The 24,698-nt window shown below is 50.1% G+C and overlaps 3 protein-coding genes across 4 annotated transcripts; 1 reads left to right on the forward strand and 2 right to left on the reverse strand.

The window, feature by feature from the left end:
* Positions 1–11: 11 nt before the first annotated feature.
* si:ch1073-184j22.2 (dual specificity protein phosphatase 18) lies at positions 12–3,523 on the reverse strand. Of its 2 annotated transcripts, none has more exons than XM_040023209.1 (2): positions 3,179–3,523; positions 12–992 (listed from the first exon to the last, which is right to left on the reverse strand). In XM_040023209.1, exon 2 carries the CDS (start codon positions 990–992, stop codon positions 384–386), a length of 609 nt encoding a protein of 202 aa, XP_039879143.1. In that variant the 5' UTR covers positions 3,179–3,523; the 3' UTR covers positions 12–383. The 2 variants fall into 2 exon arrangements, with proteins under 2 accessions (XP_039879143.1, XP_039879134.1); XM_040023200.1 differs by having other exon boundaries at positions 12–995.
* A 115-nt stretch (positions 3,524–3,638) lies between these two features.
* On the forward strand, positions 3,639–4,741 carry sft2d3 (SFT2 domain containing 3). Its single transcript, XM_040023158.1, has one exon. It carries the CDS (start codon positions 3,756–3,758, stop codon positions 4,428–4,430), a length of 675 nt encoding a protein of 224 aa, XP_039879092.1. The 5' UTR covers positions 3,639–3,755; the 3' UTR covers positions 4,431–4,741.
* Positions 4,742–5,846: 1,105 nt separating this feature from the next.
* On the reverse strand, positions 5,847–20,342 carry wdr33 (WD repeat domain 33). Its single transcript, XM_040022091.1, has 21 exons — positions 20,131–20,342; positions 17,471–17,688; positions 17,316–17,384; positions 17,029–17,133; positions 16,836–16,931; positions 16,557–16,708; positions 10,992–11,089; positions 10,778–10,904; positions 10,450–10,604; positions 10,292–10,370; positions 9,883–9,993; positions 9,583–9,677; positions 9,413–9,499; positions 9,021–9,160; positions 8,777–8,932; positions 7,586–8,344; positions 7,446–7,503; positions 7,021–7,333; positions 6,702–6,862; positions 6,374–6,553; positions 5,847–6,252 (listed from the first exon to the last, which is right to left on the reverse strand). Exons 2-21 carry the CDS (start codon positions 17,672–17,674, stop codon positions 6,119–6,121), a joined length of 3,279 nt encoding a protein of 1,092 aa, XP_039878025.1. The 5' UTR covers positions 17,675–17,688; positions 20,131–20,342; the 3' UTR covers positions 5,847–6,118.
* Between the last annotated feature and the right edge of the window lie 4,356 nt (positions 20,343–24,698).

Below are 24,698 nucleotides of genomic sequence, written 5' to 3' on the forward strand. Positions count from 1 at the left end.
CAGGTGTGTGTGGGGATCCAGGTGTGTGCGGGGATCCAGGTGTGTGCAGGGACCGAGGTGTGTGCGGGGATCCAGGTGTGTGCGGGGACCCAGGTGTGTGCGGGGACCCAGGTGTGTGCGGGATCCAGGTGTGTGTAGGGACCCAGGTGTGTGCGGGACCCAGGTGTGTGCGGGACCGAGGTGTGTGCGGGGACCGAGGTGTGTGCGGGGACCCAGGTGTGTGCGGGGACCGAGGTGTGTGCGGGGACCGAGGTGTGTGTAGGGACCCAGGTGTGTGCGGGGACCCAGGTGTGTGCGGGGACCGAGGTGTGTGCGGGGATCCAGGTGTGTGCAGGGATCCAGGTGTGTGCAGGGATCCCTCTGAGGATCCAGGTGTTTGAATTTCAGACTTTGATGGTTTTGGATCCCCTCCTGGATCTGTTTGCTGATGATGTCACCTGAGCACGTGACATCAGCGGTGACCTGGGCACCAGTTTTAGCAGGCCCGTCTGCTGCTGAGACCTGGCCAGCCGCGGTGTCCCAGGCGGCGTCCTGGGTGGCGGCTCTGGGGCCACCCTGACGGTGTTCCTCCCGTACAGTCTCTTCTCGTACTGCAACAGCTGCTCCCAAAAGCCGGCGTTAAGCCGGATGTAGGGCCGGCTCTCCTGGACCCAGTGGTGTGCCCGCCGCAGCGTCACGCCTCTGTAGCGCATCAGGTACGCCATCACCAGTGCTGGAGAGCGGCTCATCCCGGCAGCACAGTGCACCAGCGTCCCACCGCCACAGTTACCATGGATACGCTTAGCCACCCAGTCAAAGTAATCCCCGAGGCGGGCGCTCGGCAGGTCGGAGACAGGGACCCGCAGGCACTCCACCCCTGGGTAGGCGGGGCAGGCGTGGCTCAGTGTGGCATTGACAATCAGAGTGATGCCTTTCTTCAACACCAGTCCTGCGTTGAGAGGGGCGTCGGCCCCACTGAGAAACAGGGTGGGGGTAATCTGAGAGACCGCCATCTGCTGGAGACACAGAGAGACGTTAGTGCAGCTCAGAGCGGTGAATTCACGCCTGCACTGGCCAATCACAGAACAGCACACCTGTGAATGCACTCACACCTCCATTGAAGCACAAATGAAACACAGACATCAGCCTCCAACTCTAAAACACCAGAAGCTGCAGTTCCTCTGACGTCCAGCAGGGACAGCACTGACATAGTCGCCATAGTCTCCGTGTTAAAATAAACACGCTTACGGCTGATCTCAAACAAACACCTGTACGAGGGAAGGATGTTTTTAAAACTCACCTGCCTGTATTATTAGCTCATTAGAGCCCAGACCCATTTATACTTTCAGGAAAACTTGTTAGCAATATGGCTGCTGTGAGGTTACAGAACAAACAGACCATACAAGAAGGATTCTGATTGGATTAGCAGGTATGTGTGCGTGTCTGTGTGATGCTGGTTCCGATTAGGGCTGGGTTTTTATAATCAATTTATCGATTAAAATCGATTCTGGCTTGGATAACGTAAAATCGATTCATTAAAATCCTGAATCGATTTTTTTAATATAAACTTATTTTGTCTGGAATGCCAGAATCTCTGGTGAAACGTCACAAAATTTCAACCACCACCAAACAGCTAAAACAGTAAATGAGAGCAGGAACACGGATTCTGCACAGAGACTTAAACACACAGCGCGACCCGCGGATCAGAATCAGTGAGATGTCGCCTTTCTCACGGTCGGGGCTGAAAGCCGACGGGTCGCTGATTCTGATCTGTCGGCGGGTCGGCGCTTTGTGTTCACGCCCTTTATGCGCTGATTCTAAAGCTGTTAGTTTGATGTCTCTCCAAACAATATTGACCGAACCAGCAGCAAAAGAAGATCCGAACTAAGCTTCACATAAACATCGTCATGAATTCACTCTGACTTTTGCTGTTTTGCTTCCACCATGATGCACAGCTCTCTCTCTCTCTCTCTGTATACTTCAAGAACAGTTTCCCGTCTAAAAATCTGTTTTCTGCATTGTTCGCTTGCTTGTTACGCACAAGTCTACCGTTCTTACAGGCTGTCGGCTGTTGTTTTTTTTCCCTTTTACATTCTTCCAAAAAGAAAACCTAATTTCTGCTGTTCAACAGATCCGACAGTGAGTGGTTCCTGTTACTCATCCAGTCTGAGAAAGCACTGGTTAAAGTGTTTGTGTATTTATTGATTTATTTTAAGTAATTGTGTTTTATGTATATTATGGTTTTATATTTTTACAAATGCTTTATATACTTATTTATATACATATATATATTTAATGGTTTATACCTTGTGTTTGGGGGGGGGGGGTTCTGTCTTGTTTTTATGGACATGAAGTCTGCCAATAAAGATTGAACTGAATTGAATACTGAACAAATTTAAACTTTTTAAAATTATTCAAAATGCAAAACGCTCAGCCGTGTCTCTAACAAAACCGCTGTAACGTCAGAGGTAATGTTCATGTGCTGAATAATGGTTTTCTTTCGTTTTTGATGTACTGCAGAATATTTTTATAAAATCCAGAACAGGAAAGTCACCTCCATGTTTGTCTGCGTTTTATCTTCAGCTACTTTGACACAAAGGCCTCTGCTGTGATGCTCACACCTGTGATAAAGTCTTGCGTGTGTCAGCTTCCTTTTTATAGATACAAAAATATGTAAATGTACTGATCTGAATTTCTGACTGTCAAAATTTCCCAGATTTAAATCGAATCGTGGATCGAACTGATTCGGGACCTTGTGAATCGGAATTTAATCGATTCTAGAAATCAGTGACGATACCCAGCCCTAGTTCCGATGTTTAAAGGATTCTGGGTCACATGTCAGGATGTAATAAGAAATAATCTGAAGTCATATTTATTTAACCAAACAGAGGAGCGGCGTGTGAGAAAGTCCACCCCTGCTACTTCCTGAGGGATCGGACTGTTTACGCTTGTTGTTCTCACTCTCGCCAACGCAGTCAGACGACAGCACTGACGTCACACCTGCTGGTGCGAGCTGCACTTTGATGTTGTCCTTTCATCAGTTTGCTGTCACCTATACAGACGTTTTATGACAGACGTATGCAGGAGCACATGATACAGAACTCAGTTATGGACTCTACTGCTTCCTGTTTTGGCTTTTTGTTAAATAAATCATGACTGTTGTATTTAAATGGGTTTAGATGTGTGTCATGTGTGTTACCTGCTGCCCGGTGGTCCTCTGACTGCTGCTCTGAGTGACACACACACACACCCTAGATGGCTGTGTGTGTCAGTCCTTCAGCCAATCATCTGAAGGGTTAATTTTAGTACAACAGCTGAAAACTTCCTGAAGTCATGTGACTGAAGAGGAGAAATCAGACTCCAGCACACACACACACCATCATAATGAGTGTGAATTTATCACTAAGAGCAGTTTGATTGACAGCTGCTGATATGGCCCTGAAGGCTTCACTGATGTTGAAATAAGAGTGTTTGACTTGATTATATAAACTTTCCCCCACACTGGGGGAATTCCCTTTTCATCGCAGTTTAATTTTATTTATTTAAATCTAATTTTCGTTCTCTCTCTCTCGGACTCCCGGCCTTTGCTTCGGTTTGATCCGGTGACGTCACAAAGCCCGTCACGTGTCTCCCTCTGCCGGTGAACTCCGGGCAGGTGCAGTTCTATTTCTGACCTCCGGGAGGCCGCGGCTCGCTGAGCTGCAGGGAGACTCGGAGAGCAACCAGCGAAGAAGAAAAAGTATTTTGCTAGCAGTTAGCCTGTTAGCTGGGCCGTCATGGCAGACCTGAACCGACAGCTCCAGGAGTACCTGTCTCAGTCCAAAGGCGGCGGCGCAAAGACCATCTCCCAGTCCGGCTCCAGCACCGCGGTGGACCTGGGCGACCCGGAGCCCGTCCCGGGAAGCTGGTTCGGCCGGTGGTCCAGCCCGTGGTCCGCCAGCACTTCCGGACAGAGCTCGGGCGGAAGCGGCGGCTTGTCGTGGCCGTGGTCGGCCGAACCGGATCCCTGCCTGCCGGGCATGAGCCGCCGCCAGCGGCTGCTGGCCTTCGGCGTGTGCGTGTCGTTTTCCGCACTCTGCTTCGGTTTGTCGGCGCTGTATGCCCCGCTGCTGCTGCTCTACGCCCGCAAGTTCGCGCTACTCTGGTCGCTTGGCTCGGTGTTCGCCATCGCGGCCGCCGCGGTGCTCCGCGGGCCCAGCAGGCTGGCCGCTGGCCTCCCTACCTCCCCCGGAGCCGCCGTGTACCTGTGTGCTCTCGGGGGTACCTTGTACGCGGCGCTGAGCCTCCACAGCACCGTGCTGACCGCCCTGGGCGCCGCCCTGCAGGTCGCCGTCATCGCCGGCTGCCTGGTGTCGCTGCTACCCGGAGGCAGCGCCGGGATCCGCTTCATGGGGGGCATGGCGGCGTCCGCCATCAGGAGGACCGTCACCGGCAAGACCATGCCGATCTGACCGGGACCCGGGCATCCGGGGGGGGGGTTGCTGTGGAATGTCCAGGGTCCGGATTAACGACAAGACTTTCCTCTGATTATTGACTGCTGATGGCTTACTGCAGAGGAACACTGAACCCTGACCTTTGACCTGCAGGACTCATGAGAACACTAAAGCCTGACCTTTGACCTGCAGCAGGGCCAGGCTGCTGGTGATGAACTGAGGACCAAACAAAGACTAAAAACTGAATTTCCCTCTGATGCAGGTGTTTTGTGTTTTTTAAAATAAATGTGATTTAAGTTTGACACAGATTAAAAACAACCTGAACATCTGTCTGGCTTCACGTGTTTTATTTTCTAAACATGTGGCACATTGTAGTCTGACCACATCAGGGGGTGAAGATGATGATGTTGTGACGTGAGCCACCTGTAGATTCAGCAGAGGTCTTTGAACGCATCATCACAGGAAGTTCCTGTGTGAGGGGTCAGAGGTCACGGCCTGATAGCCACAGTGTTCAGTTGGAGGGCAATGTAAATTTCAGCAGCACATTATGAAACTAATGATGAAACTGACATCATCACAGAGAAAACAAAGGAGGCGACTGAACGCAGCGAGGCTTTGGTTAATGAACCTGAAGGGAAAAAACTTCAGCTGTGTTAAAGTGAGGCGTCAAGTCTCTTTAGTACGTTTAAACTAAACCACAGCAGGTTCCACTGAATTTTAAGGAGATTAAACTCTGACGAGCTTCCTGTTACGTCTGAGATCTGCAAACTGTTTAATGATCAGTGCTGTTTGACGTGGAGCTCTGATTATCACCACACTGCTCCTGGAGGAAGTCGTCCGAGGAGGTTTTTTACACTCACTAAGAGGTTCTACACCGACTCGCCGAAACTGAAGAGTCCACGTGAAACCAGGATGAGGACAGACTTTAAGGTCCGTTTGTGTCTCCAGGAACGTGACGGCCCTCAGGTGAGGCTCTGCGTCCACCTGTGCGTCCTTCAGGTGAAGACTGCAGTCGGCTGCACATGAGCTTCTCTGAAGGTCAGGTGACGCTCCCGGGGTACAAACTTTATTCAGTAATTACACAGACAGCGAGGTTACATATCAAACAGGAAATGAAACGTTCAGCTATGATTAATGATGAGCCAGATTCAGCCCTGAACGCAGGGAAGGACCTGACGTCCTGTAACAGGTGCTCACCTGTACGAGATCAGCGATGAACCACCTGACACAAGCATGGCCGCACCGCGCTATCAAAACCACCCCAACAAAATCCTTTTAAATAAAGTTTCACAGCTGGTTTCTAATGTTCAGGGGAAGCCTCAGAGATTCTTAGAGTTCTGAGCACTGAGCTGGAGCACCACAGGAAGAACTTTATTCAAACACAACAAAACAGACAAATGCCCCCCCCCCCCCCGTGCACAGGTGGAGTCGCTGTGACGAGTTTGAAGTGTGAATCTTTATTGTCCACCTCAGTGAAAACACAAACATAGAAATCTGTTACAAAAGGACAAACGCTGCAGACGAGGTGAATAAAAGACGCCGGTACAGTCTCTGCAGCACCAATCACGAGCCAGAACAGGCCTCAGCCTGTCACATGACCACTAGTCCAGCAGGAAGCCCTGCCCTCAGTCTGTGCAGGGACCAGCAGGGGGATGACCAGAGGAGAGGAGGATCATGGGACTTTTGTTCTTCTTCTTTCTCTAAGACTACCGGCTCCGGCCCCCCCTTGGTGCTCCTCTGGGTGGCGGTCCTCCTCTCCTGGGGCCTCCTACGGGGCCCCAACCGCCCCGCCCACCTCGACCAGACGGGCCATAACCGCCATCCTCCCTCTGCGGGCGACCTGCTCGACAACACAGAGCGGGATGAGGATTCATTTTTAAAATATTTAAAAATCAGCTCAAAAGCTGTTTTTTAAAAAGGTGAGTGTTACAGCAGAGCAAAACTGAAAACACGTCGCTCACCTCCGTCGGGTCGCTCTGACTCGTGATCTCGCGGGTCGCCGGTTCCTGGGCCATCCTGCCACGGACGCTTGCGGGGGGGAAGCGACGCCATGTCCATCCCCTGCATGGAGGAGGGGCGCTCTCGACCGGTCGGAGTCGACCCGTCGTGCATCTGCTGCCCGTCCCGATAACCATCGTGACCTACAGACAGGAAGAGGCACCGCCACAATAAGAGTTCAGCCTCAGCTGCAGGTTTTCTGGACTGTGTGGACTCGGACCTGATTCTGGCGTTCCTGAGCCTGCAGTAAGAGGGACTCAGCAGCAGGGGGCACGCCAGAACCAGACTCACCTCCTCCTCTGGGCGGAACACCTCCTCGAGGCGGCCTCCCGTGGCCTCCGGAGTCCCAGCTTCGACCCATCTCCTCAGGGCCATCGAAACCCTCCTCCTGGCCGCCGTAGTCATCGGGGTAACCTCGACCGCCAGGCCGGCCTGGGCCGCCTCCTCTGTACCTGAAACAGTCCAAGGCCACACTCTGAGGTTCTGGAACAAACTCATCAGGAAACTATTCTCAGAGATCAGGTGAGCACGAGACGCCCCCTGCTGGACTTCAGGCACAGTGCATGACCCTACAACCATCGTTGATTACAGTCTGTGATCAGGGACTCACCTGTCATCCCTCCGTCCTCTAAAGCCTTCCCCACCGAACCGCTCATCGGGTCCCCAGTTCCCTCCACTCCCTCCTCCTCGGTGTCCTGCCCCCCTGTGGCCGCCACCTCCTCCTCCTCCTCCCCCCTGGTATCCTGGTCCTGGCCTCCAGCCTTCCTCTCTGCTGTGGAAATCCTGGCCTCCGTCAAAGTCCTGCGACCCATGTCGGCCCTGCTGGTTGTCTCCCCAGTATGACCCTGAGCCCTGGTCTGGTGCCCCTGGGCCCTGCCGGTCCGGAGGGCCCATGTGGTGGCTTGGAGGTGGCCCTCGAGGGTCTGATGAATAAAAGGAGTCAACAGTGACTGTTAGGACTCAAGAAGGCAAAATAAGCCAGGGCCCCGAACAGGAGCCCTGAGAATAGCCACATCTGACTCAGGACAGTTTTACCTTTGTTGTTTGGCCCCTGCTGCCCCATCCCATGCATCATGGGCCCCGAGTTCTGACCCTGCAGAGACCACATAAAGTCAGCGTCAGTCTGTCACACACAGGGCTGATTGTGGACCAGCCAAACATCTACAGGAGCTCACCTGGTGCTGCATGTACGGGGGTCCCTGCATGTTTCCTGGCGGCCCCTGCATGTTTCCGTGGGGGCCCTGCATGTTAACAGGGGGCCCCTGCATGTTTCCATGGGGTCCTTGCATGTTACCAGGGGGCCCCTGCATGTTTCCTGGAGGTCCGTGCATCCCTCCTGGGGGCCCCTGCATGTTGCCCATGCCATAGTTGTTGGGCATGTTCCCATGTGTCCTTGGTGGGGGCCCCATCATCCCCCCCTGCATAGAACTCTGGGGGCCCATCAGGTTCCCTTGAGGTGGCATCATGGCCCCCTGAGGTGGGGGTCCTTGAGGATCTCTTGGACCCATTCCTCGAGGGGGTGGGCCCATCATGCCACCAGGGGGCCCCTGCATCCCTCTGGGTCCCATACCATGGGACCCCTGGGGGCCCATGTTTCTTGGGGGGCCGGGGTGTCTCTGGATACCTTGGGGCCCCTGCATGTCCGGTGGCCCCATCATGCTCTGAGGGGGCCCCTGGTGAGACTGGGGTCCAGAGGGTGGGCCCATCTGTCCAGGGCCCATAAATGTAGGCTGCATGCCTCCAGGGCCCATTGGGGGGCCCATGGTGTTGGACATCTGTTGAGGAGGCATGTTTGGAGGACAGCCCTGCTGACCAGGAGGCATGGAGCCCCCGGGACCGCCGGGGCCCGGGAAGGGGGGCATCGAGCCCTGTCCCTGTGGGGGGCCCATGTTCCCATCTGTGTTCATCTGGTTCATTCTGTCCATCTTCATTTGCTGCAGAGAGAAAAAACAATCAGGGTGAGGAAGCAGACGTGAGGTTTCATTAAGGCTTCAGTGTTCCTACGAAGGTCTCATAGCCGCTCTGATCGTCTATCGATGCGCTTGCATGGCAACAAAAGGAATTCTCACACTTTCCTAAAACAAGCTGAGACACGTTAGTGATTGAGGACGCGTAAAGGAGGCTTCGGGTCACCGTGGAAACGGGACCACAGTGGCAGGAACAGACGCTGTTCAGCTTCTGGAGTAAAACCAAATGTTGAAGGTGACGAGCGTTCACAACAAAGCTAAAGAAACACGGTTAATGCTTCACGTTTCCGAGGCGCAGCGGGTATTTTTCCTCCGTGGGATTAATCAGGTTGAGCTACAGCTGAACTCTAACGATCGGAGTGGAATGGGCAATCGGCCGGCGGCGGCAGACGCGCTCACCTCCAGCAGCATGGGGTTGGTGTACTGCAGAGCCGCCATCTCCTGCTCGATCTCCGCCTGAGTCTTCTTCTTCATCTCCACTTTCTGCTCCACCTTCCTGTCTTTGGACAGATCTCCAGAAGGAGGCATCACCGGCACTTTGTTCTCCGCCCAGGCCTGTGAGGAGAGAGACATTTGCATTCAGTGTGCCGACGACCGCGCCTTCAGGAGGCGGAGTTTAAAGTGCGGCGAGTTGACTGCTCACTTGTTGGAACTGCGCAGGGATCGGTTTGGCGTACGGGACTTTCTTCTGAGGGACCTTCTTAGCGTCTTTGCCCATGACCTCGTCCACGCCCCAGTCCAGCCCGGGGATGGACATCTCCACCTCAGGATCCGCCTCTTTACCTGTGGACAGAGTCACACCTGTGTGAGGAAGAGAGCTGCGCCCGTGCTCCCTGTTCAGCCGCTTCTGTCCTCTGAGACGTTGAGTCAGCGGTGAGCCGTTTCCTGAGCGTGAGCCTCATCTGCAGTCCGAGGAGTGAACCTCTGACTGCCAATGCTCGGGGAAAACCACGACTTACAAACAGAACCTCGTTTACTTTGAAACAACGTCTGCAGCAGCACAAACAATGTCTCGTTCACGGAGGTCAGACTTACTGCTCTGCTCTTGCTCCATGGCCGCCTTCAGCTGCTCGGGGATGCCCATCCCGGGGATGGCGGCGATGCTGTTTGGCTCCACGTCATCTGAAAATAAAAGAGCGCAGCAGAATCAGCTGAGGACAGAAAAACCTGCAAACGCCGACAGTCGTTTGTCCTCCACGGCTCACCGTACTCCACGCCGTCCTCCGACATCCCAGGCAGCAGGTTCAGGTTGTAACGGTCTCTCATCTTATCGCCCGGCCGGTTCCTCGTCCAGAACTTGCTGAGAAGGTTAAAGACAGAAGACTTTAGAGAGCAACTCTAGGAATCAGCCTCCATGTTTCCCCAGCAGGCGGTCCTGGTTCTGCTGAGGAGCCAGGACCACCTGCTGGTTCTGAACCAGGACAACCATCAGCAGCTGCACTCCAACATGGAGGAGGAGGAGAGGCAGCCAGAAAGATGAAGAACATGGCGAGGTGTGCGAGTACCTGGTGTGGTCGTTGGAGCCGGAGCACAGGATGTGACCCAGTGGGTGCCAGGCCAGACTCCAGATCATCCCCTCGTGAGCCATCTCCATCCCCCCGACCTCCTTCTCCACCCTGACAACACCAACGGAGACAAAGTCAAACGCGTGGCAATCGTTTTGCAGAAGGTCGTGATGCTGTGTGATGCTATTACTCCGGTTTAGTAACCTGAGCACACCTGCTTCTGCTTTATAGACTTCTAACTGCTGAGGCCACGCCCACAGAGATTTGTTGGCCAATCATGCAGAATGATACTCAGGTTAAACATGGATGCAATGTGTGGGATCATCCAGTTTGGCGAGAACAGGAGCTAAGAGAGTGTATTAAAAATGGCAGGGGCAAGTGGGCGTGGCCTACACTGGTCTCGTCATACCCTGCGTGCCAGAAGAGCAGCGACCCGTCGGAGCCTCCGCTGGCGAACAGGCCTTCATGGACAGGATGCCACGCCACCGCTGAAAAAAACAGAGAGCAGTGTGAGAATGGGGGCGGGGCCAGACATTAACATGCAGGTTAAGCGTGCCCCACCCTCACCTGTGGCCTCCTTCTTGTGTCCCCTGAACACCTGTAGCTCCTCCTTCAGGTTCCTGATGTCAAACAGCTTGCACAGGTGGTCACGTGATGCTGTCAGCAGCCAGTTACCATTCAGGTTCCACTTCACCTCCATCACCGTGTTTTTGTGGGCGTGGCTGATGAGAGACACACCTGTCAGAATGTGCTCATAGAAATTTCTATTTTATATTAATGTTGTTTTTTCGACTTCAGTCTTTGTTCTCGTTTCAGCGATAACGCCTCAGTTTATCATCTACGCGTCCTAAACACACCATCAGGCTCAGAGGTCAGAGGTCAGCGGGGGACTCACAGTGTAGCCAGACTCTGTCCCGTCTTTGGGTCCCAGAACTTGATTGGCTGCTGGCTGTCCTTGCTGCCCGACACCACCAGGCCTTTGGTGGGGTGCCAGTCGACACACTTTACATCAGCACCGTGACCTGAGACAGACACACACACACACACGGGTGAGGACTACATGACAGCAAGGGGCGGAGCTGAAGGGCCTCTGATTGTTCGGTTCCTACCTCTGAGGATTCGCTCCTCGTGGCAACGCAGGAAGTCCCAGATCCGCACTGTGCCGTCATCTGAGCAGGTGGCGAATTTATTATCGGTCGGAGAGAAACTAAAGATAAAGAAGAGGGGAGGAGTCACAAACCTGTCTGCCAGCAACCAATCACAGATCAGACTCATCAATAATGTGACACAGAGAAACATCCAGGAGCCCCTCAGGTCAGAGGTCACAATTTTCAATCAATTCATCATCAGCTTTACCCTTCATGAGCCATCGCGGGGCGCCGCACCACAGCTTGAGAACCACAGTTAACAGTCACCTGAGACTGGTCACATGACTCATGTGGGAAGAGGAGCTGGGGGTGGGCGCTCAGGAGAGTGGAGGTGATCAATCAGCTGATCGATCAGCGCTCAGCGTTTCTGGTTCTACGTCGGGATTATTTAACCACCCAGCAGGAAGTACTCTGTGTACTGCAGTAAAAGTACTCACAGGGGAGTCTGCCACAGCCTCGTGCTCACCCGGGCAACGCTGAATAAATGACATCACGCTCGCCGACCCAACAACGTGCCGCTGAACTTCACATCCTTTCTAAACCACGCCGTGACTTCCCAACACTCACTGCTTGCGGTTTCTGTTCCCATCATGCACCTGGTCTAATGAACAGCAGTTTGGGAGCAGATAAAGGAAAAGAGGAGAGCTGTGATTGGTCGGTTACAGAGGCTGAGAGTGACAGCTTAATTACAGCGACGCCACGTGCAGCTGGACGAGAAACGTAGCGTTTAAACTCCTGTTGTCACGGCAGCTGTTTGATTTACATCGTGTTGAGCTGAGCGACGTCAGCGACGACCTTCAGCAGACGCATCAACGTTTAAATTAATGTTTAAAAAAAACTCTTCCCGCCTCCTGTGGAAGACCTGAACTCTTAGGTTCGTCTGTCGGGTACGACGGAGCGCGACGACCACGTGAAGAAGAATATTATCGACCATTTTCAGGAGAAAGTCTAAACGTGCAGGTTCCAGCACCTCGTGTAGGTGAGTCAGTGAAACAGACTGATCGGCTGTCCTGTGAAACAACATCCATCCTGTTTACTGTAACCATGACAACCTCACATCTGTCCACGACCAGCTGTTTTTGTGCAAACCTACTCATCCACGTTTGAGTCTGAGCTGCTTTCTGCAGCCTCCTTATGGGCCAATCATTTCCTTCTTTTAATAAAACAGACTGAAGTACGAGCTCACTGACGCGTTTGTCTCAGTTCGCTCAGGACCCAAAAGTCTACGAGTGAACCTGAACGCCTCACTGCTGCTGACGAGCCTGGACACAAACATCACCACATCTGGATATCTGAGGTTTCTTATCCAAGTACTGTACTGGAGTAACAGTACTCAGTTACTCTTCATCTGCAGGTTTAACAGGCTGAACTGCTCCTCCTCCTCTGAGGAGCTCAAACAGCTCCACCTGCTGGATGCTGAGTGACACTGCACAGGGCTCAGGCGTGGAGGACACAGCTGAGCCGGGACAGTGATCAGGGATCAGTGGGTGATCTGCCTCCACCTTCAAGTTTCTGGGCACCCACGTCTCCGCTGAGCTCACCTGGACCCACGACACCATCGCCCTGGTGAAGAAGGCCCAGCAGCAGCTGCACGTCCTCTGTGTCCTGAGGAAGAATAACCTGGACCAGGAGCTGCTGCTGGCCTGCTCCAGCTCCTCGGCGTGCTCTCCTCCTGGCTGGTGTTTGGTCCTCGGGGGCCACGACTGAGAACAGGAAGGCTGCACAGACGCTCATTTACACCTCCCCTGGAGGCCATCCCCAGATCCTCCTGTCTCAGGTAAACCAGCGCCATCACAGGAGACCCCGCCCACTACCTGTTTGACCTGCTGCCCTGTGGTTGGAGCCTCAGGTCAATCAGATCCCACACCTCCACACTCACTAACAGCTTCTTCCCCTGGGCCATCCTGACTGTTTAGGCAGAATCCCCCCCCCATCTGAGCTGTGACCCTCATCACTCAGCCCACTCCCACACACAGACTATTCACACCAAGTCTGTTCTGCCAGCACTTTGACCTCCACTGTTCCTGCCGTCTACTTCGCTCCTGCACAGTGGAGCACACATAACGTCATTGTACAACGACAATAAAGGGCCATTCTAGTCTATTCTATTCTGCCTCCATTGTTGGTATTTGGATAACCTCCATTAGTCCTACGCGTGGGAAATTTGTTACAGCTCTGAAACGCTCATGCAGAGAACCCAGACCAGCCGAGTGCACCCACAGCAGCCCTGACATCACACTCGGCTCACGGAGCTCGTCGTTCCTGTAAGGTGCTGCTTCAGGTTGAACGTGATAAATCTGTGAGCTCGGGTCCACGCGTTCCTGTTGGTGAAAAGCGTTTCTGAAACACGTCTGGGTTAAACACGAGTGCGCCGGGACGATGAAGACACCTGACTTCAGATTTAAGAAGTGAGCCTCGACCTTCTGTGAGGCCGATCCAGGACCAGGACCTGCTCCTCCTGAAACACGGCTCAACAGTTAAACCAGGAACGGAGGTTTCTGGACCAAGTCCAGATCCAGGTCACCGGCATCACCGCCACCACAGGTATGGCACATGATCGCAGCAGCAAGTGAAGGAAGGCTTTATAAAAAGTGGGCGTTCAGCTGGTGACACGCCGACGGAGGATTTCAAACCTATAGCGACATCAGCAAACGCGCCGCAGACACCGAGTGTGACCTAAAACCAGACACACGTCCATCTGACGTCCCGCTCAGACGTCTCAGCACCCTGACCCGGCTGAGTCACCACCGTCGGCCATCCTCAGACTGAAACGACCTCGCTGCACAAATCTGTATCACTCACTTTAATCTTTGACCATTCACGCTCAACTTCACCCTCCAGCTTAGAAAGAGTTTCATCATAGATGACCCCGTGACCCTCCTGCAGTACCATCAGTGCCCAGCAGAGGGCCTCGGTCTTCTTCCTGTGTGTCAGAGCTCTGAAGATGAGCACTGTACGTTTGCACATCGATTACATGTGACAGGTGGAGCTTAAAAATAAAAATATCCTGCTACCTCTCTCCGTGCGCAACACTTTATGTTCTGGAATTCTTTTTTCCACTTGACTGTCCTTCCTGATCACACTGGCTGCATTTCCACATTAACATTAATATATGATTAGAAACTCCTGGACAGCAGCCCACTCAGACTCGGCTGTAACTTGAAGGTTAAGGAGCTTCAGGTGGGACCAGACACAGCGAGCTGGTCTGCAGGCGGTGCACAGCAGCTGCTCAGGTGGCAGGAACTGGGATCAGCTGATGGTCACGAGAATAAAGCGCATGAAAAACACGAGCGCACGTATGCCACAATCGTCCTAAACTGCACAGGGAGCCATGGTTACGATGTCCACCACCTGCCCCGCCCACTCCCGCGTATAATGAGCAGGCTGCAAGGCTCCGAGGTTATTAAGACAGAGTTAAAGAGGAGCTTTGACAGAAGATTTAATCTGTGAAGAATAAAATTACATTATGAAATACTAAAGTGCTTCGTCTCATAACCAACAGCTGGTGAGGGGGTGGAGGGGCGGGGCATTCAGGTTGGACTTGTAAGACCTCAGGGCGACTGCTGTTGAAATTATGTGCTCTATAAATAAACCTGAGTTCTGCACAAACGACTGTTTAGCAGAGCCAATCAGAGAGCAGGTAACGCCTTCGCTTCAGCGCAGAGGACGAGCTGTTTATCGGCCTCACAAATAGGAGAAGAACTGAAGCTGAGCTCTGAAGACTAAAAACATCATTTATGTTTGACTCGCTTTGGTTTTGGCACCATTTAAAGTCTCTGCTGAAGTTTAGAGAGGTCACTCTCATCATGTTTAAACCATCTGAACTCCACATGACCTCAGGCACATTTTACCCATGGGCCCAGTTCCTGTGCTAAGCTAGGCTAGCAGTTTCCAGTTTTTTTCAGCTCATTTGTCAGGCTGGAGCTCAGCCTAGCTTAGCATGAACACGAGGAACAACAAAGGCTGAAGCGAGTCAGCAGCAGGTGGTTGTTCAGTTGTAAACCCCGTGTGAACCTCATTTAAACACATTTACGGTGGTGAAATGAGGTGGCGAATAAGACTTAACAACAGCTGTCCTGAGGTGAACATTGTTTAGTTTGAGTGAGCAACGGACCAATCATCCTCTGCTGTGTAAAACTCTAATTTAAACATAACCAATCAAACGCTATGACATCATCGTGTCTTGATGCATGCTCAATCTTCCAGGTAAGGAAATCCCCCAAAGTTGATTCTGTTCATTGGACGTTTTCAGTGCAGACGCATGTCGTCGTCGTCATCGAGTGTCAGCTGACTGCAGATTTCCTTATAAACAGCACATCTGACAGTGACTGACACTCGCACCTCTGACTGACAATGGGCGGTGAGGTCACCTTCATGATCGTTAATATGCAAATTAACCTCACCATTGACCAACGAACATATCACTGATCATGAAACCTGCAGTCAGCTGATACTGAAGAAGTCATCTGATGATGATGAAACGTTTCTGCAACTGAAAATGTCCAGATGAACAGAATCAACGTTTCAGGATGACGTCGCTGTTTTTAATGTGCAGCTGGAAATGTAAACAGACCAATCAATAACATCAACTCAGAATCACTGACAGAATCACAGACAGGCTGAAGGAACTGGACCCAATCTGAGCCGGTCTCCAAGGAGGCTAAATGAGCATGGTGTCCCTCGCACGTACAAGTTCATGTTTTATTTAGCCACTAAGCTAGGCTAGCAGTTTCCCCTGGTTTTCTTTTCAGTCTCTGAGCTAAGCTAGGCTAAGCTTCCTTGTGGACTTGCCTCGGACTAATACCTACAGTTCTACAACTGCACTGCTGGAGAAACCAGTGGATTGTGGGTAACGTAGTCCTGCCCTGACTCTAAAAGGCAAAGCTCTTTGGCCAAATGTTCCTGGTATTGTCAACATAGACGGTGGACAGAGTAACAGGAACACCTGCAGAGGACTCAGGAGTGGCACACCTGATGACATCACTCTGTACAGGTGTTCCTGCTGGGGGTCAAAGTTTAGCTTGCTGGTCCCAGCCTCTCCCTCAGCCTGACTAACCAGAACCAAACGGTCCTGCTGTGTGACGTCATTTGTACCCTGATGATGTAACAAACTGGAAGGACAACTGCCCAGCTGCATTATGGGAAACGTAGGATCCCTGTGTTTAAGGTGCAGACTTTGAGTTCAAACCTTTATTTAAACAGCTACAGTTTACTTTATTGATCCCTCCTCAAACTTTATTGGAGCCTTTATTGATCTCCTCTCCACCGACAGCACGGGGCGCGCCCGGAGCAGATAATCAATGTGATCACTTTATTTGTGTACACAGATAACAGCTCATTTGCCACAGCAGGTAGAATATGAACAACAGATCACTGCAGTGTTGCAACAGCACACGCTTACATCTGTCATTACTCGACCACAACAAACACAAAATGTGGCGAGAGCGGAGGTGGCGCCCCCGTGTGGCCGACAGCGTGCAGCACAGACTGGCCAGAACTACAGAGAATGGGAGATTGGGTATAAACCTGGCTTCTCTAATCGCCTCCTTGTGAGCCTGGAACATCTTCACGTTGTTCATGTTGGACTGCCAGTACTTCACGTAGCCGCCGTGGTCGGCCGTCAGCATCCACATGTCATTGTGAGACCAGGTCATGGCCCGGACCGGACTATCGTGGGCCTGCAGGGGGAGGACGGAGAGGGGGGACGTTAGGGACGAGTGAAGCCTGCTGAGACTTAAAGGTGTGATTCAGGCCCTCCTCTCCAAACCAGTCTTAACTGGGAAGGACAGTGGGATGGCTGTTTACCTGTAAAATGGTCTCGAAGTTGAAGGTGAGTCCGTTCCACAGAGTGAACTCCCCGCTGGAGGCTCCGGTCACCAGGCGGCGGCCCTCGGGAGTCCACTGGAGACAGACAGGAAGCACAAACAGTCACGCCTCAAACGGCCACAGCAAACATCCCTATGCCACAAACAGGTGAGCAGGAAGTGATGCGGCTCACCCTGATGACGAACACAGGACACTTGACTTTGTTGGTGGAGGTTCGCACGAACTTGGTGGTGACGGCGTTCATCGGGTTACTCAACATGCCGATGGGAGGAACGAGCTGCGGGCGAGACGAGAGCGAGAAATTTCAGACTCGTATCAGGTGAAAACAAACTCGTGCTGCGCAAACAGAGCCGTGCTGCACAGCAGGCGTGTGCTGTGGGCGGGAGCTCCTGCATGACACGTGTGCTGGGTGTAACAGAGGGTTACAGAGGCTGCCACGCCCCCTGCTGGCAGACTCACGTCGTTGTAGAATCCTGCGTCGGGCTGGATGGCCCTGAAGTCTCGGTGGTCTCGCTGCCACAAACGGTTCTGCAGAGAAAGAAAAGACAGCGTGACGCCTGAAACCCGATCACGTGCTACACGGCGTGCTTAGCATTAGCTTTACAGGTGTGCACCTCCAGGTATCTGATGACGGACGGGTTATAGTCGATGGTCTTGCGGTTCACGGCCTTCCTCATGCGCTTGCCATCAAAGGTGAGCTGCTGCATGGCCTGCTGCTGGGCGAAGTCCGGCCTCTTGTAGAACACCTGCCGCGGCGCCTGGTGCTGGAAACGCGGCATATGGAAGAAGCGCTGCGGTGAGCCCACGTCCGTCGCCATGGCGACCGGTTAACCTGCAGACGGAGGGCAGAGAGACTGCGGTTAGCTCGTTTTCGCAAGGGAGGAGCAAACAGTCTGTTCCTGTTGCAGCGCCAGGAAGACGCAAACACTTTAAGCTCCTCCCCCAAATAAGAGTCATCGGGACCAGCTTTTCAAAAGTTGGAGGGGCGCGTGAGAACGAAACAAAAAATGAACTTCAAAAAGAATTTTACAGCAAAAAAACAACTGAATTTAACCTTCAAAACAGACAAACGCAGGACACCGCGAGCGCCGGGGCGGGAGCCGCGAGGTCTTAATCCACGTCTGTCCTGGATTAAGACACGCCTTCGTGCTGTTACCAGGTGATGTCACCAACATAAACTTCATTATTTTAGACATGAACAAAAACAACCTGCCTCAGTTTCTCCAGTAATCGTGTAAAACACCAGTGAACGTGGACCACAGCTCAAACCTCAGCCCCGACCCCTGAACTGTGCTTATTACAGCAGCAACAACAGCAGGGCGCCAACGCGTCATAGTTCCTGTCAGACGTGCAACACCTCAGGTCAGGTGTTTGAACTGGCCCACATTCAGCTAACCTCAGAGTGACGCCCACCCGCAGTCTGACAGACAGGCCACAGACAGACAGGTTCACCTGATGTCCTCACATGTCACCAGACTGCAGCAGTAACAGCATCACAGCGTGCCTGCAGCGTGCCTCACGTCCACGTCTTTACGGCAGCCTCTGAGCCGTCTGTACGATCACACCAGCGCCACATTAACATTTTAACAAATAGACAACGTCACAGTAAGGCTAGCGCCCGACTCAAAAACACAGAAGAAGACCGTTAACCCCTGCCAAGCTGCGCGTGCCACAGTCAAAGCAGACCTGCTGAAATGCTCACAGGAGACAGGAAGTTCAGGGAAACTAAGGTCACAGAATCCCGGGAAAACTCCCCGGAGCATTCGGCCTCATCCAGCTGCGGAGCTCTCAGAAACCTTCGGACCGGGATCGCTCGCTGCGAATGACAGACGGCAGCTTCCAGAAAACCCCAGACTTCGGTTGCCTAGGTTACTGTCTAACGTTTTTATCAGCAGTATCCTGTGCTCTCATTGGTAGTTGCTTCTGTCCCAACAGGAGTGATTTCAATGGTCACCACTGTTAAATTTGCACTCATGTTGGCACCAGTGTGGACGCAGCCAAAGTGTTTGTCCCCCTCAGTTGAACCTGCTCATCCACAGCCAATCACATCATTCTCTGTGCTGTGAATGAATCAGTCCTGCTGACTCCTCGTCTCTCATTCTCATACCTGCTGGAGGCCAAAACAGTCCACCTGTGATAAGAGCCGGACGTTGGCCAGGCTGGATGCAGGCTTTGATCCCTCTGTAAGAACATCAGTCCCAGGTTCTAAGACTAAACTGTGCTGTAAAATAATATTCTGGAGTCACAGATCATCATCATCATCCAACTGCTCCCCTCGGCTTCTCCACAGCAGATCATCTGCCTTCATCTCCTCCTATCTCAGGGTCCTCCTCCATCACACCAACCCTCTGCACGTCCTCCTTCACTACATCCATGAAGCTCCTCTGAGGTCTGCTCCTGCCTGGAACACGTACTCTCCCCACAGATCTCAAACACACCAGTCCACAGAGCCTCCTGCACCACCCTCACAGCTACTCTACGCCATGTGTAGTCCACTATTGTAACTTTAAAAGTTAGAACAAACAATGCTGACTGTATATGCAGGTAGTTCATTTAATATTTATAAATGAATCAGACGCATGTTTACACAGCAGGTGAGCATATACACTCTCACTGACCTGTTTTTATCTGCATTTACAACTGGCCTTTCTGCTGCTACATGAAGGAACCTGAACAGTACACCTGACAGGTAACCCGCTCCTGCCTGCCGTGGAGGAGCCGAACACTGTAGTGATTTCAGCCCGAGTCATCATCCTACCCGCAGGCTGTGGACTTTGAGGAGCAGCTGCAAATGTTCAGGAGAAACGCGGTTTAAATAAACTTTACTAACCATGAACGCTGTGAAGCGATCGCAGTGTGGAGGAGCTGATGGTATCACGTGTCGGCACACACGGACTCCTGCAGTGAGAGCCAGCCACCGAAACCACCTGAGGAACGCGGACACCTCACAGAACACCTGACGCTGACCTGCGGTGAAAACCCGCCGCAGGCTCGGGGTGGGGGTATCCCGGATTTAAACACAGCGGTTCCGGCTGCAGCTGGGCTAACGCGGCTAACTCGGCTAATAGTGCTAGCGGGTGCTAACCGTTAGCACGCGCCTCCGGGAAAACGCTCCGTGGGACTCGTGAGCCTCGGCGCGGATACAGGTGGGATTAAGACGGTGAGGTGAGCCTAGCCCGCGCAGGTGTGCCAGGTGCGCGCGGACGCCTGCAGGACGGGGTTAAATGGCGGCTCGGAGCGGAACAACAAGGCGCCACTGCGCTCATGAACTCACCGACAGTCTCCGCAGCAGGTAGGTAGGTAACTAGCGCGCGCTCAAGGAGCGCCGCGGGGCTTCGTGAAGCGGTTCTCCTCAGGAGCACGAGCGTCTCGGACTGCACTCAGCTCGGATCGAAGCACGTTTGCTTGCTTCAACCTCCACCAGACTCCATCATGACGCTCCGTCTTCTTCTCGGCTTCTGCTGAACGGCATGCCGGGAAATTTTCGTAACGCGCAAAGGATTCTGGGATACTGAGTTTTACCTTCGGCCATTTTCTGAACGCTTTTTTTAAAAATAGTAATATTAACATACAAACAAAATGCACCATATATTACAGATTCAGAGAATAAACATTCCTTACATATTAGCAACTTTCATACATAGTAAAAAGAAAATATAAAGATGGGGTCACATAATTTAACAGATTATTAACTCACTAAATCAAAATCTTCCACAAAGGAAACAACAAAGCAGCCTTTTTCTTTTTAACTAAGGTCAAAGATTTAACCAACGGGTTTAAGTCGTTTTTCCAGTAAGCTAGTGTTGGTTTGGTCTTTAAAAAACGACATGATGTATAAATTGCTTGCACAAGATTAATAACACATTTCTTTCAAAAACACTCCAAACATTATCATGTTTAAGGTAAATGGGGTAATTTGAATCCCACTGGAATAAAGCCAGGTATGAAAATCCAACCAAAATATTTGTATAAAATTGCACAAAAAGAATAGATGGTCCAAATCCTCCTCTTCTGTCTCACAAAATACACAATTACCAGTTTCTATTTTGAATCTATCACTAAGGAGTCTATTTGTCGGGTAAACTTTATTCAAGATTTTAAATTGGACTTCTTTCCCTTTAGGAGGGATAGGGAAGGTGATATAATCAGTTCTTATTTTTTCAATTTCTTCCCTTTGGAAATCTTTTAATATGTAATTCCGTCTAAGTAAATTTGGAGAATAAAGACTCCTTAATGAAGATCTAAGAAACTTATTATTGCATTTAACATCACAAAATCGAATACCATTTATATATAATTACCTTAACTTGGGGGAGATGTCAGAATATATTATATCACTTACAACTATGTTTTTAAGTGACAATGGAATGGATTTTATAACCCGATTAAATTTACTTTTAGAACATTGGATATTAAACTTTTGGCAAAAATCTTGATGTCCTAGAACATGTCCTTCCTCGTCTGCAAAATGGGCAATTGCCCAAACACCTTTTGATAACCAATCTTGAATAAAAATAGATTTTCTGTTCATCAGTATATATCTATTGTTCCAAATTGGGCTACCATTTTCTGAACGCTGTAAACGGAAAAAGTCGTTTTTAAACTACATAAACAAGAATAAAACCTCCGTTGCTGCCATCACGGATGTGCTGAAGCATGTGAATGACCTCAGAGTGTCGCTAGCAGCAACTATCTTTAGTTCAATCGGACTCAGTTTTGTTGAATTGTTGTCATTATACAAAGAGACACAACAAAAGAACCAGCAGGGGTTTGTGTAATGATAGTCGCTATTAAAGAAGCTACCCACAGGGGGCGCCCAGGAATGTAAACGGGAGGTCTGGAAAATAAACAGCTAGCTGCAGCTAGCACAAGGAGCAGTTTTTGATGTTTTATTCTTAGATGAATAAGAACTTCACAGTTTGTGAATCTGAAAAGCTACTTCAGATATTCAGACCTAGCCAAAGACACCTCAGACACAGATTTACAGTCCCGGGAAAGCAAAATACTCCTATGGGGTCAAAGGTGAGGTTAGGCTCAGGGTGGATATGCCTTTATCAGACTCCCTGGGTGTGTCCCAATTCAGGGTCTGCACGCTTGAAGTACGCGCACTACGCGTATACATCAATGTAAATTTCAAAACCCCCAACCCCATCATTTAATTTGTTTTTGATTGAAATTGAATATTACTTAAACTCTCTTAAATTAACTTCCAATAAAAAAGGTTTATCATTGATTGAAATTCATTCAGAAATGTGTAACGAATGAGCTGTCACAACTTTCAAGTACAAAGTTGTTATGAAGTCTGTCACATTCCCCCCTTTTTTCTTTTTTTCTCCTTTATTTATTTATCCTTCTTATTTCATTGTGCTGTATATTGTTACTCTTATTTGCCTTGTATGTCTACTGTACAAACTGAACTGGAATGACTGACTCTTCGCTTTATAATTTCAATAAAGTTTGGGGGAAAAAAAAAACCCCTCTTCGGCTGCTCCCTTCTGCCGTATTTTGCGGCAAAATTCTCCACACCCACCGCCGCGCTATGAACTGTGGGATATATGGGACCACGAAGCGTGCACCGGACCACGCTTGATATTTGGGGAAAAAGGAGGGAGAGAAAGATGGCGGAATAAGCGGTTGTACAATCTGCGGGTCTGATTAAGAAACGTGATTTTGATGTCCTGTAAAATACTTTACTGACAAACTGTTACTCCAAAGGAAGTAGAACGCAAGCGAAACCCCCTGGAAGTTACTTTGACAGACCTTCAGGCAGACACAAAGATAAACTTAGAGCGATAAAAATGGCTAACCCCAAGCTAACAGGTAGCCTCTCCGACCATGATTACAACCTTGCTGCTATGCGAGAAGCATGTGAGGATGAAGTTATAGAAGAGATGGAACTTCAGAAAGAGATCGGAAGACCCATAGGTGACCACACTCCGTTACCAAGTCCCAATCCCAAAAAAATGAAAAGCAAAATAACTGAGAAGCAGGTGAGCATCGAGAATGTATATGAAGTTTTACTTGGCTTCACAAAGAGATGCGAGGAAAGGTTTGATTCGCTTGAAAAGAAGTTGGAAGCCTTCGAACAACGCATTGAAGTAAATACACAGGCGACCCAAAAAAACAGAGGAAATTGACAAGCTGACGACGAAGGTGGAGTCGCTGATGAAGGAAAACAAAGAATTAAAGGAGAGCTGTCTGGAGAGTGCACGTTACCGCAGAAGATGGGACCTCAGAATTTTGGGTCTGACAGAGAAGGACAACGAGAATACACGTGAAACAGTGATCGGCATTCTAACAAGAGTGGTTCCCGTATCAGTGGAAAAACTGCAGCTCATGGTTGATACAGTACACCGACTGGGGAAGAAAGACAATGCAGTGAGCAACAAGGTGCCAAGACCAATCATCATACAGTTCAGCATGAGGACGGCAAGGGATGAAGTATGGAGGAAATCCAAAGAGGCCAGGGTCTGCAAAGAACTGAACATAAAATTTAAAGAAGACTTCTCCAAAGAAGACCGTGAAGCTCGGATCAAGCTGTGGCCCAAGGTGCAGGAAGCTCGAAACAACGGCAAAAGAGCATTCCTAAAGGAGGGTTATGCAATAATAGACGGTAAAAGGATCGATCTGTGAGATGCACTTGAAGAAGTCACTACAAGTTAACCATAAAATGTGGGTATGTATGTGTGTATATATATGTTTATATATACATATCTGTTAAAAATACACAAATAAAAAATAGGAGAGGGTCAAAAAGCAAAGTCGTAGTTAAATGTGAGCTATGCAGAGCTAAAATTGCCGCATATAGAAAGGGGTAGTACTGTGATAGGGTCGGAGTACTGTTATGATTACATAGGTAGGACACTAGGCTTATTCCTGCTTCAAGCACTTTTTTTTCTTCTAGTAAGTGCCAAGGAAGCCATTACTGTTCTTGTTTTGTATTTTGTTCTTGCGTTTTTGTTTTTTCTTTATCTTATAGATGGCTGTTCTATTAAGTTCCTTAAATGTTCGAGGCTTAAAAAACAATGTCAAACGTAAGGCCATGTTTTTATTCTGCAAGGAAATTAAGGCAAACATTTTGTTTTTACAAGAAACACATTCTGGTAAGGAAGAGGAAACATTTTGGAAACATCAATGAGGAGATAGTATTCTTTATTCACATGGTACTACTCACTCAGCAGGAGTTATGATCTTATTCAACAAATTTGCAGGGAGAGTTATTGATCATAAAAGCGACGGAATGGGGCATTGGATCATGGTGTTGGTAGAAGTCTGTGAACAGAAAATTATTCTTATTAACGTGTATGGATACAATAACAGGTCGCTAAATAGAAATATGATGTCTAACTTAAGTAAATTAATTGCAAAGTGGAGTACTACATATGGTTCTACCCAGGTGATAACTGGAGGCGATTTTAACCTGGCTCCTAACTCATGGCTTGACAGACAACCACAAAGAGGAAATCAACCAGAACACGATAGCATTATTTGTGACTTTTGTACGACAACCAATATGATCGATTATTGGAGGATGACAAACCCAAATACGAAGAAATATACTTGGTTTAGTCCATCAAATAAAAACGTATGTTCAAGATTAGATTATTGGCTTGTCTCCCAAACAGTATCATCATATGTTACGAAATGTGAGACCCAGTCAACCCCACTTACTGATCATTGTCTGATAAGTCTCTTATTATCTCTACGTAAACAACAAAGATCTGACAACATATGGAAATTTAACAATAGTTTATTACAAAACGAAGACTTCTGTAAACAAGTTAAAGAACTTAAATCAGAAATTAACAATATGAGCATGACTAATGTCAGTAAATGGGAATG

Source organism: Simochromis diagramma, unplaced genomic scaffold (genome assembly GCF_900408965.1).
Source record: "Simochromis diagramma unplaced genomic scaffold, fSimDia1.1 OVJJ01000385.1, whole genome shotgun sequence".
NCBI classification, from domain to species: Eukaryota; Metazoa; Chordata; class Actinopteri; order Cichliformes; family Cichlidae; genus Simochromis; species Simochromis diagramma.

What these genes read in the sequence shown, in the direction of transcription:
- sft2d3 (XM_040023158.1), top strand. Translation starts at nt 3,756, where the DNA reads ATGGCAGACCTGAACCGACAGCTCCAGGAGTACCTGTCTCAGTCCAAA.
- si:ch1073-184j22.2 (XM_040023209.1), bottom strand. Translation starts at nt 992, where the DNA reads ATGGCGGTCTCTCAGATTACCCCCACCCTGTTTCTCAGTGGGGCCGAC.
- wdr33 (XM_040022091.1), bottom strand. Translation starts at nt 17,674, where the DNA reads ATGGCGACGGACGTGGGCTCACCGCAGCGCTTCTTCCATATGCCGCGT. An exon ending in ACTTCGAGACCATTTTACAG is followed by an intron (nt 16,709 to 16,835) that starts GTAAACAGCCAT and finishes CTCCCCCTGCAG; the next exon opens with GCCCACGATAGTCCGGTCCG. An exon ending in CCAACCCCATGCTGCTGGAG is followed by an intron (nt 8,345 to 8,776) that starts GTGAGCGCGTCT and finishes TTCTCTCTGCAG; the next exon opens with CAAATGAAGATGGACAGAAT.